The 16,412-nt window shown below is 40.6% G+C and overlaps 1 protein-coding gene across 2 annotated transcripts in view; it reads right to left on the reverse strand.

Moving 5' to 3' along the window:
• prkar1b (protein kinase, cAMP-dependent, regulatory, type I, beta) overlaps positions 1–16,412 on the reverse strand; it is a 110,779-nt gene that overhangs the window by 19,100 nt on the left and 75,267 nt on the right. For both annotated transcript variants that reach the window (XM_061884808.1, XM_061884807.1), the window contains 2 exons: positions 10,524–10,584; positions 5,440–5,561 (listed from right to left, as the gene is read on the reverse strand). In XM_061884808.1, coding sequence (XP_061740792.1) covers positions 5,440–5,561; positions 10,524–10,584 — 183 coding nt within the window. The remainder of the gene's footprint in view (positions 1–5,439; positions 5,562–10,523; positions 10,585–16,412) is intronic.

Raw genomic sequence — 16,412 nt, forward strand, 5'->3', positions numbered from 1 at the left:
AAAACATAGTTTATCTTCAATTTCGACTCTCTAAAATTCAAAATTCAATCGAAAAAAAGAATAGAAAAACTAGCTAATTCCAATCTTTTTGAAAAAATTTAAAAAAATAATTTATGGAACATCATTAGTAATTGTTCCTGATTAAGATTAATTTTAGAATTTTGATGACATGTTTTAAATATGTTAAAATCCAATCTGCATTTTGTTAGAATATATAAAAAATTGGACCAAGCTATATTTCTAACAAAGACACATCATTATTTCTTTTAGATTTTCCAGAACAAAACTTTGAAAATAATTTCAAAATACTTTGAAATAAGATTTAAATTTGATTCTAAAGATTTTCTAAATTTGCCAGAATAATGTTTTGGAATTTTAATCATAATAAGTTTGAAAAAATATTTCACAAATATTCTTCGTCGAAAAAACAGAAGCTAAAATGAGGAATTAAATCAAAATGTATTTATTATTCTTTACAATAAAAAATAAAAAAAATTACTTAAACATTGATTTAAATTGTCAGGAAAGAAGAGGAAGGACTGTATAAGGTTTAAAAATCCTAAAATAATTTTTAAGGTTGTATTTTTTCTCTAAAATTGTCTTTCTGAAAGTTATAAGAATCAAAGTAAAAAAAATAAATGAATTTATTTAAACAAGTGAAGACCAAGTCTTTAAAATATTTTCTTGGATTTTCAAATTATTTGAGTTTTGTCTCTCTTAGAATTCAAAATGTCGAGCAAAGCGAGACCAGCTTGCAAGTACATAAATAAAATTTAAAAAATAGAGGCAGCTCACTGGTAAGTGCTGCTATTTGAGCTATTTTTAGAACAGGCCAGCGGGCTACTCATCTGTTCCTTACGGGCGACCTGGTGCCCGCGGGCACTGTGTTGGTGACCCCTGGTTTAAGAAAAACAAGCCATCGCAAGAAATAAGTAAGTGATGATATTACGGACCTTTGATCCCTCACTGTTACGTTAAACATAGTGGTGGTTTGTTTGTGTTTCTTCCACTCATTCACTGCCTCTGCCGCCAATCAACCGGTTCCTGTTCCCAGGTGCTCCTCATTTCACCTGTTAATCAGCCAGCCAATCCCGGTCCACAATTCAACCTCCTATCCTGTTTAAAACCACCTGCTCACCACTGGATCAGGTTGATTTTTTTTTTCTGTCATGCTGTGTGTAGCTTTGACAGACTTTACTTTGTCTTTGACGCAACTTTGTTTTTGCACCCATTTTTCTTTTACCTTTCAACTGTCTTTGTTTTTAAGTATCTGTTTAGTGTGCAGCCTAGTCTTGGGACAGGTTGGACAGAGGCCTCTATACACTACACATGTAGAATTTTCTTGTGTATAGAGACACCAGGCTTAGTGATAGCTGTCACCCTTGTAGGTTTTGGACTCCCTCTTTGGCTAGAACAGTGGTTCTCAAATGGGGGGTATGTGTATCCCTGGGGGTACTTGAAGGTATGCCAAGGGGTACGTGAGATTTTTAAAAAATATTCTAAAAAATAGCAACAATTCAAAAATCCTTTATAAATATATTTGTTAAATAATATTTCAACAAAATAAGAATGTAAGTTCATAAACTGTGAAAAGAAATGCAACAATGCACTATTCAGTGTTGACAGCTTGATTTTTTTTTTGTGGACATGTTCCATAAATATTGATGTTAAAGATTTCTTTTTTTGTGAAGAAATGTTTAGAATTAAGTTCATGAATCCAGATGGATCTCTATTACAATCCCCAAAGAGGGCAATTTAAGTTGATGATTACTTCTATGTGTAGAAATCTTGATTTATAATTGAATCACTTAAACGTTTATTTTTTAACAAGTTTTTACTTATTTGTATATCTTTTTTCCTAATAATTCAAGAAAGACCACTACAAATGAGCACAATTTTGCACTGTTATACAATTTAATAAATCAGAAACTGATGACATAGTGCTATATTTTACTTCTTTATCTCTTTTTTTCAACCAAAAATGCTTTGCTCTGATTAGGGGGTACTTGAATTAAAAAAAAGTTCACAGGGGGTACATCACTGAAAAAAGGTTGAGAACCACTGGGCTTGAATATGTAGGTAGGTTTTTGGTTTATGCTAATTAAATAGCTTTGGTTAGTAAAGCTTACCTTTCTTTGTCAGACGTGTCTTTTGGTATGTTTTGTTCATTCCTTTGACAGCACCTGTATTCCCAAGATAGGCTAGTGTTGTGTCTTGTTGTAACCCCCCTATGGTTACCATTCAATAACCCTAGTTTTGTTTTCAATTCTTGGCTTCGTTGTCTTTACTATACACCTCATTAACTTTATACACTTTTATGTTGCATTCTCCTACGATCCCTGGACTCAGAGCCATATGGGAATGTAACAGGTACTGTGCATCAAAAAGCGATATCAGTGTGTAAAGGATCTCACAACATGAGCTTAGGAACATTTCAGAAAACCACCGTCAATAACTACAGTTTGTCGCTACATATGGAAGTGCAAAGCGAAAACCATTTATTAAAAACACCCACAAACGCCGCCGGCTTCGCTGGGCCCAAGCTCATCTAAGATGGAATGATGCAAAGTGGAAAAGTGTTCTGTGGTCTGACGAGTTTACATTTCAAATTGTTTTGGGAAACTGTGGACATTGTGTCCTCCGGAACAAAGAGAAAAAAAACCATCCGGATTGTTATAGGCGCAAAGTTCAAAAGTCAGCATCTGCGATGGTATGGGGGAGTATTAGTGCCCAAAACATAGGTAACTTACACATCAGTGAAGGCACCATTAATGCTGAAAGGTACATACAGGTTTTGGAACAACATATGTTGACATCCAAGCAATGTTATTATGGACGCCCCTGCTTATTTCAGCAAGACAATGCCAAGTCACGTGTTACAACAGCAAGGCTTTATAGTAAGAGTGTGGGGATTAAACTGGCCTGCCTGTAGTCCAGACCTGTCTCCCATTGAAAAACTGTGGCGCATTATGAAACCTAAAATATGACAACGGAGGCCCCGGACTGTTAAACAACTTAAGCTGTACATCAAGCAAGAATGGGAAATAATTCCACCTGAAAAACTTCAAAAATTGGTCTCCTCAGTTCTCAAACTTGGTAAAAATGCCCCTGTGCCAACTTTTTTGCAATATGTTGCAAAAAACAAAAAATATTAGTTTCTCAGTTTGAACATAAAAAATCTTGTCTTTGCAGTTTATTAAATTGAACATAAATTGAAAAGAATTTATAAATCATTGTATTCTGTTTTTATTTACGAATTACACAATGTGCCAACTTCACTGGTTTTGTGTTTTGTATACACACACATACGTGCATGCATGCATACATACATACATAAATACATACGTACATAAACCAATAAATCCATACACAGGCCGGCAGAGCAGCGGTCAGGCCTCGGCGCCCAGTGAGAACCAGCCGATCACCCCAACATGCAAACAAGAGACATCAACACCTCCCACACCATAAGATTCCGCCCCACCAACTGAAACCCGCACACACCACCACCCAAACAACCAAGACACAGCACCCACGCCGGACAAGAGGGCCACACTGCCTCCGCATCAAGTCACCAAAACAGACCCCGCCCAACAGGAAGCCAAACCCGTGCGAAACCACACAAAAGTTTAAGAAAATAAAAATGTTAAATAAATAAACACATTTATTCATATAAAAACAAATTTAAAATAAATAAAATAAAATCTGTCTGCTGGAAACTTCAGCTGATATTTCATGAAGGACTTCATGGTTTCCTCGGGATCTTCCTCTCTTTTCCTGTATTCCTGTGAAGACCACACTGCTTCTCACCTGGAGGTCCAGCATCGTTTCCATCAAGGTCTTGTTTTACCGGTTGAGTTGAGCCACTCCGTCAGGGAGGGATTTTATGGACTCACAAAGAGCAGCGTTCTCTTGGGCGAAAGAGACGACCTGTTGTTGTCCCAAGTACAAAGTCTCTCCGATGGCTAGGAATTCCTTGTGGAGCACTTCGACAAGTGCGAGGCAGCCATCCAAACCAGTCAGCCTCTTGTCGATGGAATCCAAGATATCAGTGAAGCTTGAACCCGGCAGTGACAAATAGCCAGGAGAGTCTTCTAGGCGGCTCCTTTTTGACATTGGCGTCTTTGACGGCTTCCGTTTGACTAGACAATCGAAGCACTCTTCAATATTGTCTTCGAGTTCTTATGTTATTTGCTTATTTTTTGCCTTGGTTTAATTTTGGCAGAAGTCTGAATGAATCAGAAATGTTGGACAGCCTAGTGATCCACTTGACTGTTTTTTCCCCCAGAGTCACGGATGCTCTCTCGCGACACTACAGCATTACTGATGCCTCTTCACAGCTTATGCCCTGTTTAGTGCTCCTTAAAATCCAGTGCGACTTTTGTATGAGTGTAGACCTGAATAGACCCGCTTATTGACAGTGTGCCTAACAGTCCGAAAAATATGGTGTGTCAGGTTTTATGATTACAGAGATTTTAGAAATTATACCAGTCAATTACCTTTGAGCAATTTCTAATATTTCCAATGGCAAAATAACATTTTGATGTTAACCAGACAAATGGATCTTATTGTCCAGTGCTTAGAAGACAAACTGGAATGTTCCGCCTGCTTAAAAAAACTCCTTTCCCGCTATTCCTTCCTGTAAACCCACAAATTCCTTGGCATATTTGCCCTTCTCCTCCATGCAGACTGATGCCTCAGGATTTGCTGTTGTATCAGCCTCCTAAAACCCAAATGGATTCATTGCAGTGTATAAACAAAACTGCTTTTATAGGATTTCTTTCAATTCGGTGAGATAATATGACGTGAACAAACTGTATGAGGATTGGTCTGTAAATATTTGTACAGGGATAAAGTTTTGTAATAATATTTTGAATTAAACAAATATCTAAACGGTAGCAGAGTAGAGCGTTGGGAGGGGGGTGGCAAGTGAAGAAAGAAGAAGAGGGACAAGTACTGTAAGGGATGCATCACTCAGCACTTTGGATAAATCCTTCTGTGGCTTAGCTGCACCTCACTGCTCCCATCGACAACAACCAAGCGCTCACAAAAACTACTGAGGGGTATAGAAAGAGATGGAAAGACGTAATAACAATGTGAGAAAGACGGACAGACGGACCACCAAGTAGAGGCTAAAGAAAACCAGTCGATTGCGTCTACCAATGGCTCGCAGAGGAACCTCTTGACTTGAGTATTGTGAGTTTAGAGTTAATCAAAAGTGTGTTAAGGTGACAGGCAGGGGGGCATATTATGGAGCTGCACCAGGGGCCCAGCTCAACAGGGTGTCCTCTATTGAGGGGGGAACTGCTCCTCACACAACAATCCTGGTTGACAGTGTGTGCTGGTAGCACTTGCGAGACAACATATTGGAATTACAACAATGAAGTCTAATGCACAGTTGAAAGGGAATGTTGGCAGTCAGGCTACCACCTTGTGTCTTACCTCTGTGATGATAAAGAAGTCGTCACCAGGTTCGCCTTGCACCACGATCTTCTCACCGTCTTCAAACTGGACTGGTTCCAAAGCATCAGCGACAGTCAGACGCTCCCATTTATCCAAAGACTCTGTGAATGGATCACACACAAGAATAATTTTAACAATGATGTGCACAGACTGCTAGTAATACATGAAATAATCAATGTTCTTCTAGAGGATCTCTGAGTCAAAAGGTCAGGGATGTGTATAAGTGACTGGAAGAAAAGCTCAGACTCACTAGAGGTGAAGTCATTTGGCAGTGGTCAAACTTTTCAAGGACTTTTTTTCTAAGACTAAAAATATGCCATGTTATATCCCGGTCAATATGGTTACAAGTTAATTTGGAATTTAACATGTTTTTTTTTTTAGTTTCACAAAAAAACTTCTTAGGTGATAGCTTCTGCTTGGTTAGAGCATAGTTTTGTACTGTAGTCCAGTATTATCCATCCATTTTCTTTGGCTTGTCCCTTTTGGGTTCGGGTGTAGCTGGAGCCTATCTAAGCTGCATTCAGGCTAAAAGCTGGGTACACTCTATATCATGTGTAAGTAACCTGGAAAAACCTTTGTAACTTATCTATGAATGACAACAGAGTTCTACAGCTATGTTTGCCGAATGACATTGTTAATGGCATTTAAAAATGTTTATGCAATATCTTATTGCAGAGAATTATTATATATATATTCAAAAGCTTACAACTGTCTGTATAGACAAAATTGTAAGCAATTGATATTTATAATATTGAATAGTTAAAAAGTTTACATTAACTTTCATCTGAGAATGTATTGGTATTTGTTTATTTTTTACAGTTGCAGCAGCTGACAGTTATGGCGATGACAACAGAAGTTGCTTTGTTGGTCATTCCAAAATAAATTTGACAATATTAACTGCTGCCTCCCTTTAATGGCCGACTTGTAAGTAGCTTGTGTGATTTCACGGCATTGGTGCCAATTGAACAAAGTTAGGAGGTCTTTTTGCACACGCAGCGGGAACGCTTCTCTGGGTTTACCATCGATAAGCTTTAACCAGGTTTTGAAAAGTTAGCCAGCCTGCCAAATTTGCTGAAATTTTAATTTTCCCATTTTCTCAACATGCATTCATTTGCACGTTCACAGACAAAATATAATTATTTGTTTTTAATGTTGGCCATCATTCACAATCCTCATGTAAGACAAGAAGAACAATTTTTAGTTTTTTTTAATGCGTTTTAAGTTTAACCAACTATCCTGAATCTAACAATGACGTCAATGGGAGCCCCTCTATTCCACCCACAAAGCCATTTTAATAAGAATTTGTTGATCAATATAAAATACCCAGAAGCCATTTTTTAAATGTTATCTCTTTTTAAAAAAATGCTGTAAAAATTAATATCTTCTGAAAATATGAATTTCAATAGCCACAAACTTTTTTAATCAGGATACAATTTAAAAATCTGTTAAAATGTTGTATGGAATAATAAATGAGAAACATACTAGGAATGCAACTGATGCATGTGTTCGGAAATGGATGACTGATTTAAACAGGGTGGGGCGGTGTCCTATTTATTTTTTTTTCTTTTCTTCTTTGTCATGAAAAAGGGACGTTTTTGTCATGAAAAAAGGAGGTTTTTGTGGTTGGTGCACTAATTGTAAGTGTGTATTGTGTTTTTTATGTTGATTAAATAAAAAATAAATATATATATATTTTTTTTAAATAAAAAATTCTAGGGAACACTGCCCTAGACCACCGCAGGTCACGTGAGGTGCGTCTCGAGAGCTGCTAAAATTAGCCAAGGTAGCTCATGTGTGTTGAAGTGGAGACGACTGAAACGAAGGAGTTGTGTAGATTACATTAAATTAGATTAGATTAGATAGTACTTTATTTATTCCTTCAAGAGAGTTCCTTCAGGAAAATTAAAATGTTCAGCACAATCCCATTCAAGATTAGACAAACATTACAGGGAGACAGAACAGGATTGCTGACGAGTCTGCCGGCTTCCAGCGCCCCTTACAAAAAAGGTGAGATACAGGTAAACAAGTGGGGGGGAATGGGAGAAAAAAATACAAGATTAAAATAAAAATAAAAATGGTCTAAGCCTGGGCCCTGGAGAGGGGGTCCAGACTGAGACCAAGGGAAAAAAACAACAACAACTCATAGCCATAGTACACATCCCTCTTACATGTGTGTAAGGGGGAAATATCAAACATCAAAGAAGACAAAGGACATTAAAGCAGCGGATAAAACCAGCCACTTCTACATACAGCTATGAATAAAAATTAAAAGAAACATATACTGTGGTGGCTTCTGCGGTGTTCCACGCTATCGTCCGCCGGGGTGGAGGGAGCATGGCTAGAGACAGGAGCAGACCCAACAAAGCCACCAAGAGAGCCGCCAACCAACTCTCGGCCAGTGTCCAGTCCGCATGGATGAGCGAGGATATGTCCAAGGAGACTGAGGTGTCCGACACCTGCTCACCCAGCCAAGACACTGCGCAGCCTCTCCGTCCCGGCGCTCAGTGCTAGCTCTGCAGCCTCGTCCCCTCATCCGCATTTCCTCCAGTCCCTCTAAACTGGCTCCGGTGTGGCAGACACCCAACAGCTGCTCTCCATGGCCAAAAGGCTCCCGGGAGACAGATCCAGAAGGCCACAAAAAGCACCGCAGAGGTCACGAAAAAACCACCGCTTGTCACACAGTCCCAAAGGGCGGACCAAAAGGCAAAAAAATATAGTAACACATGAAAACAGGAGGGAAACACAAAAGGATGACACAAGAGCACAGAGCTCCTGCCAACAGCAGCCACTACAGCAGCGCCATGACACAAACTCGGCTTCCTCATTAACATGACATGGTGCCACGGCTAAGGACTACACGCCTACAGTGACCAAAAAATGGCAAAGTTTGGGCCCTGAGAGCCGTTCGATTTTGCTGTATTGAGGCAGTGCTTTTCATGCTTTCGTACCGGACCTTACAAGACATCTCGTATCCAGTTTGAAAGCCGTAGCCGAAGGAAAGAAACACATAGACAGACGTAGAAATGTATCAATGACGGAAAAATTATTGAGTTTCTTTACCGTTTGATTGATTGACTTACTACTATCGGCTCTGTCCTAAGATTGTATACATTTTTTAATGCCTCTGGATATTGAATGTAATGCCATTGAAGGCCTTAATTTTCGCAAAATTCATTTAATGACTTTCAGTGCTTTTTAATGCCCCGCGGAAACCCTGGTGAAGTGTTACGTTCTGCTAATATAGCTTGTAATAATTCACAGTGGGTAGTCCGAACATGTACCAAAGGAAACGGCACAATGCAAACACCATACGATGATCTGGCAACGAGCTGAAGCCATGGGTACTTAGAAAGCACGCTAAATGGGATCTAACTCGGCTGAGCTTTAGCATTCTAAACAGAACATGAAGGCGCAGTCTTTGGTTCAAAACAGTAAATTTGAAATACGAGTAAAGGAAAAACCTAACTTCAAAGTACATCCTGGGTAAATTGATTAATTGATTATTGATTGTAAATTGCTCGGCTTTAGAAGAATAAAGCTTGTGTTGATGCAGTGATGCCCGTGTTGCTGGAAAATAGTCCAGCCCAAAAGTAATACTATAATTAACGCTTACGACCATTTCCTACAAAAATAAGAGCCAGTGGAAACAGCTGTCTTTCAAAAGTTCCATCCACAAATACAGTGGTTAGCAGGGTATAATTCTTGAGGATGTTTGTTTGCACCCATAAAACCAAAAATACACAGGCGCTTGCACATCTTCAGTGGTTGAAAGGTTCTGACTGAAGGAGCGCAAAGAATACAAGCTCATCTATCTTTCGCAGTTCAAGTGATTATTGTTGCCTAACCTAAACAGTTTGTGTGGAATGTGTGTTATGTGCAGTGAAAAAGACTCAGCTTTAGCTTTGTCTGTATTTAACTTAAAGGAGTTGGAGGCGTCAAAGTAGAAAGGAATCTCTTTGTCTCACACTATTGTCCCTCCCAATGTGCTTGGTAACTGATCCCCATGTGTGTGTGTGTCTATCTGTGTGTACGTGTAAATTGTGTATGTGCCGGATTAACTAAGGTGAAGTCTAGCGGGGTTAGGGGGTGTCCAGTGTCTCCTCGAGTGGGGCCGCGGCGTCTGCCAGCCCCAGATGGATGTCTTGTGTCTGGCAAGCTGCAACAGCAGGTCCCATATAGGTGATCCTTAACAGCCCCTCCAGGTAACACGATACACAATTGTGGTGGCTAAAGAACCGACATTTCATGCTTGGTGGGGCCTGCGCCTACATGGTACGCACACGGGGAATTGCCTGTCGGGACGTCGTGCGCTTTTGTGCGCGTGTGTTTGTGTGTGACCAAGCACAGGTTGTGTCGTCCACCCCCCTCCGCCCCCTTCCAAAACCACTTCAGTCCGCAACATCAAGGGGCTTGTACCCAATTTCGTGGCTATCTGAAAAATCAAAGACAAACAAAAACACCCCCCTGCCTCTCACCCGTCCTCCCAATTCAGAGGAAAGCAAAAGAAAGAGGAATGAAGAGGGGCAAAGCACTTTGGCAAGCCAGGGACGGGCGTTTTGAATGCAGGCCTTGACAGGCTGTGTGAGAAAGGAGGTGAATGAAAGGGTGCAGGATCTTGCAGGGATGTTCTAGGACATGCATTGAGTGTATGGGTTTAGTCAGCCAGCTAATAACTCTGTACAGGGGGCACGGCCTCCGTCTATACACATGATCAGGTGGAGAGGGAACGAGATGTCGGTTCTAAATGCGTTTTTAAAATGTCTAAATACATCTCACTTGACATTTCTTTGAATCCCAATTCCAATTGAAAAGAATAGTCTGAGCTTAACCTCCAATTCTTTTGCTTGTCCTCAGTGTACAACCCAGCGTGTGACAAAACCCGGCAGTGTTTATGCTGGCTAATCGACTGTGTATTTAATTGCCTGCCCTCTGGACTCCAACACGGCAGACACGTGCAGACACATTCATGTTGCAGTTAGGTAAAACACGTATACATTCCACAGCTTCATTACATGATATACAGTACTGTGTATAGCACTTACATGTACAAACTGTACACTTACCAAGGATGGATACCTTGCTGAGGAACTCTTCATACATCTTTCTCTTCCTTAGAGTGCTGCCCTGTAAAAGAAAAGAGTGAAATATATTAACATTAGCAATGTTCAAATCAAGGATTTATGCTGCCGATTCTGATACCAATCATCCATGAGTAAGATCGGCCGATACCAATAACGATAGTGATCATATGTATTAACAGTAAATCTGTCATTTTATTTATGTTGATTCCTGTGAATTATTCTCTCAATTTGTAAACATTAAAAGCAATTTTCCAAAAACAAAAATATTGATCTAAGCACTCTAGTATCAATCATACACAGATATTATCCTTTGTGTCAAGGTAGGTAGGTCTTTGTCATTGCAAAGGTACAACAAAACTTTGTTTTCAGCACAAACCCGTTCAAGATTAGACAAAAACAGTTTACATAGTTACAGAACAGGAACGCTGATGGGTTTCCAAAAGGCGTAAAAGATAGAAAAAGGTAAACGCTGGGGGAGGATGGGTATAAAAATACAATTTAGACTGGGCTCCTAAGGGGGCCCAGTCTGGAGTGGGAAAAAACCTCCGTAGCAAAGCACATAAATGAATTACATCATACATCTTGAGACTTGCAACAGAGGGGAGGCAGTGGGGGCTATGGTGGCAGGCTGCAGCTCTTCAGGCGCTGCCCAGCTGTCCATCACCCCTAAGGAATTTGCGTCGTGTGTGTGTGGCGTATATTTTTTGTGGATGCATGTGTGTGTGTAAGCATGCCGCGTGGATCTGTTCTGCGGCCTTGGTGTTCTTGCCAGTCAGTCCAAAGTCCACAACAACAGCTGTGTGTCAATGAGACAAGAAGGAAGTTTGTTGTATCTTCACCGCACTGTCCTGAGAGTCTCGAAGCCAGGGAAACAATCCAAATTAGAATATTTTGTATCCGAGTGAAAATAAAATTTGCTTTTTACTCTAAAATTGTCAATGACTGGTCCTCAAATTGATCCTGCGGGTCACAGGCAACTAAATTCAAGCTCCTCTTACGTGTTGCATACTGTTGTATTATCCTCCCTGTAGACCAGTGGTTCCCAAACTAGTTTCACCAAGTACAACCTCAGAAAACACTCAACTATTTAAGTACTACCATAATGACCAACATTAAAATACAGTAGCGTAATGGGCCTAAATATTCATTAAAAACAAGTCAGAGGTTTTATTTAACAAGTACATTACATAGAGGGACGGTGTGGCGCAGTGGTAGAGTGGCCATTCGCAACCTGAGGGTCCCTGGTTCAATCCCCACCTGTTACCAACCTCGTCACGTCCGTTGTGTCCTGAGCAAGACACTTCACCCTTGCTCCTGATGGGTGCTGGTTAGCGCCTTGCATGGCAGCTCCCTCCATCAGTGTGTGAATGTGTGTGTGAATGGGTAAATGTGGAAGTAGTGTCAAAGCGCTTTGAGTACCTTGAAGGTAGAAAAGCGCTATACAAGTAAAGTACAACCCATTTATCATTTATTTATTTACATTTAAAAATTTTGGCGACTGTAACATAACTCACATTTTGAACATTAACACTGTTTGAATATTTAATTAAGTGATTATTTGGCGTACCACTAAATAGAGCCCACGTTCCACAAGTCACTGTTTTTTAAATATTGTCATTAATATACTTGTTAATAAGATTTGTCAATACACAAAGTTTAAAAGCCAGCATCTCTGATGGTATGGGGGTGTATTAGTGCCCAAGGCATGGGTAACTTACACATCTGTGAAAGCACCATTAATGCTGAAAGGTACATACAAGTTTTGGAGCAACATATGTTGTCATCCAAGCAACGTTGTCATGGACGCACGCCCCTGCTTATTTCAGAAAGACAATGTCAAGCCAGGGGGGCCTCAAAGTAAAAGAGTGCGGGTACTAGACTAGCCTGCCTGTAGTCCAGACCTGTCTCTCATTGAAAATGTGTGGCACATTATGAAGCGTAAAATACCACAACGGAGATCACAGATTGTTGAACAACTTAAGCTGTACATCAAGCAAGAATGGGAAAGAATTCCACCTGAAAAGCTTCAGAAATTGGTCTCCTCAGTTCTTAAATGGTAACTGAGTGTTGTTAAAAGGAAAGGCCATGTAACACAGTGGTAAAAATGCCCCTGTGCCAACTTTTTTGCGATGTGTTGCGGCCATTAAATTCTAAGTTAATGATTATTTGCAAAAAAAAAAAACAAGTTTCTCAGTTTGAACATTAAATATATTGTCTTTGCAGTCTATTCAATTGAATATAAGTCAAAAAGGTTTTGCAAATCATTGTATTCTGTTTTTATTTACAAATTACACAATGTGCCAACTTAACTGGTATCCGGGTTTGCACATCATGCTTGTCATTAAGTTTCACTATATATGGCCCTATTTTTTTTTCTTCTCAGGATGATTAGTCCAGCATAACAACACAATCAGGACGGGTAAATGACACTGCAAATATAAGACAAAAAAATAATGAAGAGTAATCTATAAATATATACAGTATAACTTAAAGGGCAGGTGCTTTTGACCTGAGTTCAGTTTGTGTGTGTGTGTGTGTGTGTGTGTGTGTGTGTGTGTGTGTGTGTGTGTGTGTGTGTGTGTGTGTGTGTGTGTGTGTGTGTGTGTGTGTGTGTGTGTGTGTGTGTGTGTGTGTGTGTGTGTGTGTGTGTGTGTGTGGCCCATCCCACCCACCAGGCAGGGGATTTCCCCCTCCCTGTTGCTGCCACGCACATCAGGTTCTTCTTGACAAGTCTAAACCCCAAAAAATCTTTCTCCAACTTGCTTCCCGCATGCCATTCACAGAACTACTAGCTGGAACATCAAAGGAAAAACACAGCAAGGTTTGTCAATCTTAAATGAAAATAGCACATTGTTGGTCAAGGTGTGCTAATTAAAATTTTATATACTGTTTTTCACTTTTGGCTTTTCCCTGTTTAGGGTCGCCATAGGGATTTTATCGCATCAACAGTTTCAGCTTAGTTTTTACGCCGGATGCCCTACTAAAGGCAACACTTTAAGGGAATTGAACCCCATGCCCTCTGTCATGAAAGGCAAAATGTACGATCACACCCATAATGTTTTTTAATTCTATATACTGTAATTCCAAATATTGCCTCGGAGGGTTATAAGGGTATGTACTCAAATGAGTAGTTGCAAACAAAATGTGGAATGTAAGTTCTTAAAACTCTAAGTTCCTCCCGCGGTTACGGACAAAGCACCTGCAAGTTTCCTCTTTGAGGTGGCATCGTCAAAGAGTTGAGGTGTGGCAGGATGAAAAAAACTAACCAACTGGACCTTATCGCCTGTCACTTTTATCTCCGGTCCAGTTTTGCAAATCACCTTCCATCATCTCTTGTCTTCATTTGTCTTTGTGTGCAGGTGTGGATATCAAGATGGTTGAGTAAAGAGGGTATTGTCAGTGTGCAGTAGCCACACGATGGAGTGGGTGCTTTTATCACCTTAGTATAATCCGGACATAAACATTACACTGTGGCTTTATCTCTAACTTTATTGTCAGGTTAGATTTCATGTGCATGTAAGAATGAAACCAAGCACTAATAAAGAAAATGTTTTGTTTTTTTAATTAAAAAAATTAAAATTTAAAAGCAAATGTCTGCGATATGCAGCTGTCCAAACACCCAAAGTAATAACTATTAGAGCACACTTAAAGGCCTACTGAAATGAGATGTTCTTATTTAAACGGGGATAGCAGGTCCCTTTTATGTGTCATATTTGATCCTTTCGCGATATTGCCATATTTTTGCTGAAAGAATTTAGTAGAGAACATTGACGATAAAGTTCGCAACTTTTGGTCGCTAATAAAAATGCCTTGCCTGTACCGGAAGTAGCAGACGATGTGCGCGTGACGTCACGGGTTGTGGAGCTCCTCACATCCTCACATTGTTTATAATCATGGCCAAAAGCAGCGAGAGCGATTCGGACCGAGAAAGCGACGATTTCCCCATTAATTTGAGGTAGGATGAAAGATTCGTGGATGAGGATAGTGAGAGTGAAGGACTAAAAAAAAAAAGAGAAAAAAAAAGACAGGGCAGTGGGAGCAATTCAGATGTTATTAGACACATTTAGTAGGATAATTCTGGAAAATCCCTTATCTACTTATTGTGTTACTAGTGTTTTAGTGAGATTATATAGTTGTACCTGAAAGTCGGAGGAGTGTGGACACGGGTGTGGTGACCGCCAGTGTCCCTGAGGGAAGCCACGTTTCTTGACGAGGCGAAGCGAAGGCAGCTGGTCGGGCCGGGCTGAGCTTTTTTTTCCCCCTCCTCCACGGTGGAAGCATCCCAGGTTCGGGGACGGATGGTCGGAGGAGGCAAGACAGTCCGCAGCTGCCTCTTTTGACAGGTGCACGAGGAAGGACGTAAGCTCCGCTCATGTCTACGGTAAGAGCCGACTTATTACTACAATTTTCTCACCGAAACCTGCCGGTTGATATGTGGTAGGGAACCATTTTCGCTTGACCACTCTGTTCCATATTAAAGCTTCACCGTCATCTTTAGGGAATGTAAACAAAGAAACACCGGCTGTGTTTGCGTTGCTACAGCCGACCGCAATACACCGCTTTCCACCAACAGCTTTCTTCTTTTTAGTCTCCATTATTAATTGAACAAATTGCAAAAGATTCAGCAACACAGATGTCCAGAATACTGTGTAATTATGCGATTAAAGCAGAAGACTTATAGCCGTGATCGGTGCTGGAAGAAAATGTCCGTGACGTCACGCGCACGCGTCGTCATTCCGCGACGTTTTCAACAGGATACTTCGCGGGAAATTTAAAATTGCAATTTAGTAAACTAAACCGACCGTATTGGCATGTGTTGCATCATTGATATATAAACTCTCAGACTGCGTGGTCGGTAGTAGTGGGTTTCAGTAGGCCTTTAAAATACCATCTAAACAGCCAGGTTCTTTTTTCATCTTTTTTCATCTTTTTCCACCAGCATCCTGTAGTGGCTGCTGGTGGCAGGAGCTCTGTGCTCTTGTATCATCCTGTTGTGTACCACATGTTTCCCTCTTGTTTTCATGAGGAATTTTTTTTTGTTTTGCCTTTTGGTTGGAGACCCTTAGGGACTGTGCGACAAAGGGTGGCACTTTCGTGACTTTTGTGGTGCTTTTTTGTGAACTTCTGGATCTGGCTCCTCGGAGCCTTTTGGCCATGGAGACCAGCTGCAGTATCTCTGCCAAAAGAGTCCATTTGGAGAGACTGGAATAGATACGGATGAAGAGACGGGGCTGCGGAGCCTGCGCTGAGTGCCGGGACGAACAAGCTTCACAGTGTCCTGGGTGAATGAGCAGGTATCGGACACCTCGGTCTCTTTGGACGTATGCTCGCTCATTCATGTAGACTGGACACTGGCCGAGAGTTAGTGGGCGGCCGAAGGTAGAGTCGGCTCTCCTGGTTGCTTTGTTGGGTCTGAGCCTGTCACTGGCCATTCTCCCCCCACCGCAGAGGCCACCACAGTGTATATGGGTGTTGAAATTATGTTTTTGTTTTTGTTTGGTTGCTTGCTTGCATGTTGCAATCGTGTGTGGCCAATATATATTATTGGTTAATTATTTTTTGCTTTTGTTTTTTGTTGTTGCTGTATGTAGAAATGGCACTGCTGCAGTGGCAGCTGGTTGCATCAGCTCTGCTCTCTAAATGTCTTTAATGTCCTTTGTGTTCTTTCCCTCTTACACACACGTTTATGTATGCTATGGCTATGAGGTTTTTTTTGTCTTTGTTGGCCTCAGTCTGGACTGAATATCATTTTACCCAAGTTTTAGGGGGATTTCCTATCTTATGCAAATGAGCCACTAGTCACCCCACAAATAGAGGGTTGTGCCAATACCAATACGACGATGTGATAACTCCTGAAAACGGCGGCTCTTC

The sequence above is a fragment of the Nerophis ophidion genome, linkage group LG23, assembly GCF_033978795.1.
Source record: "Nerophis ophidion isolate RoL-2023_Sa linkage group LG23, RoL_Noph_v1.0, whole genome shotgun sequence".
NCBI lineage: Eukaryota > Metazoa > Chordata > Actinopteri > Syngnathiformes > Syngnathidae > Nerophis > Nerophis ophidion.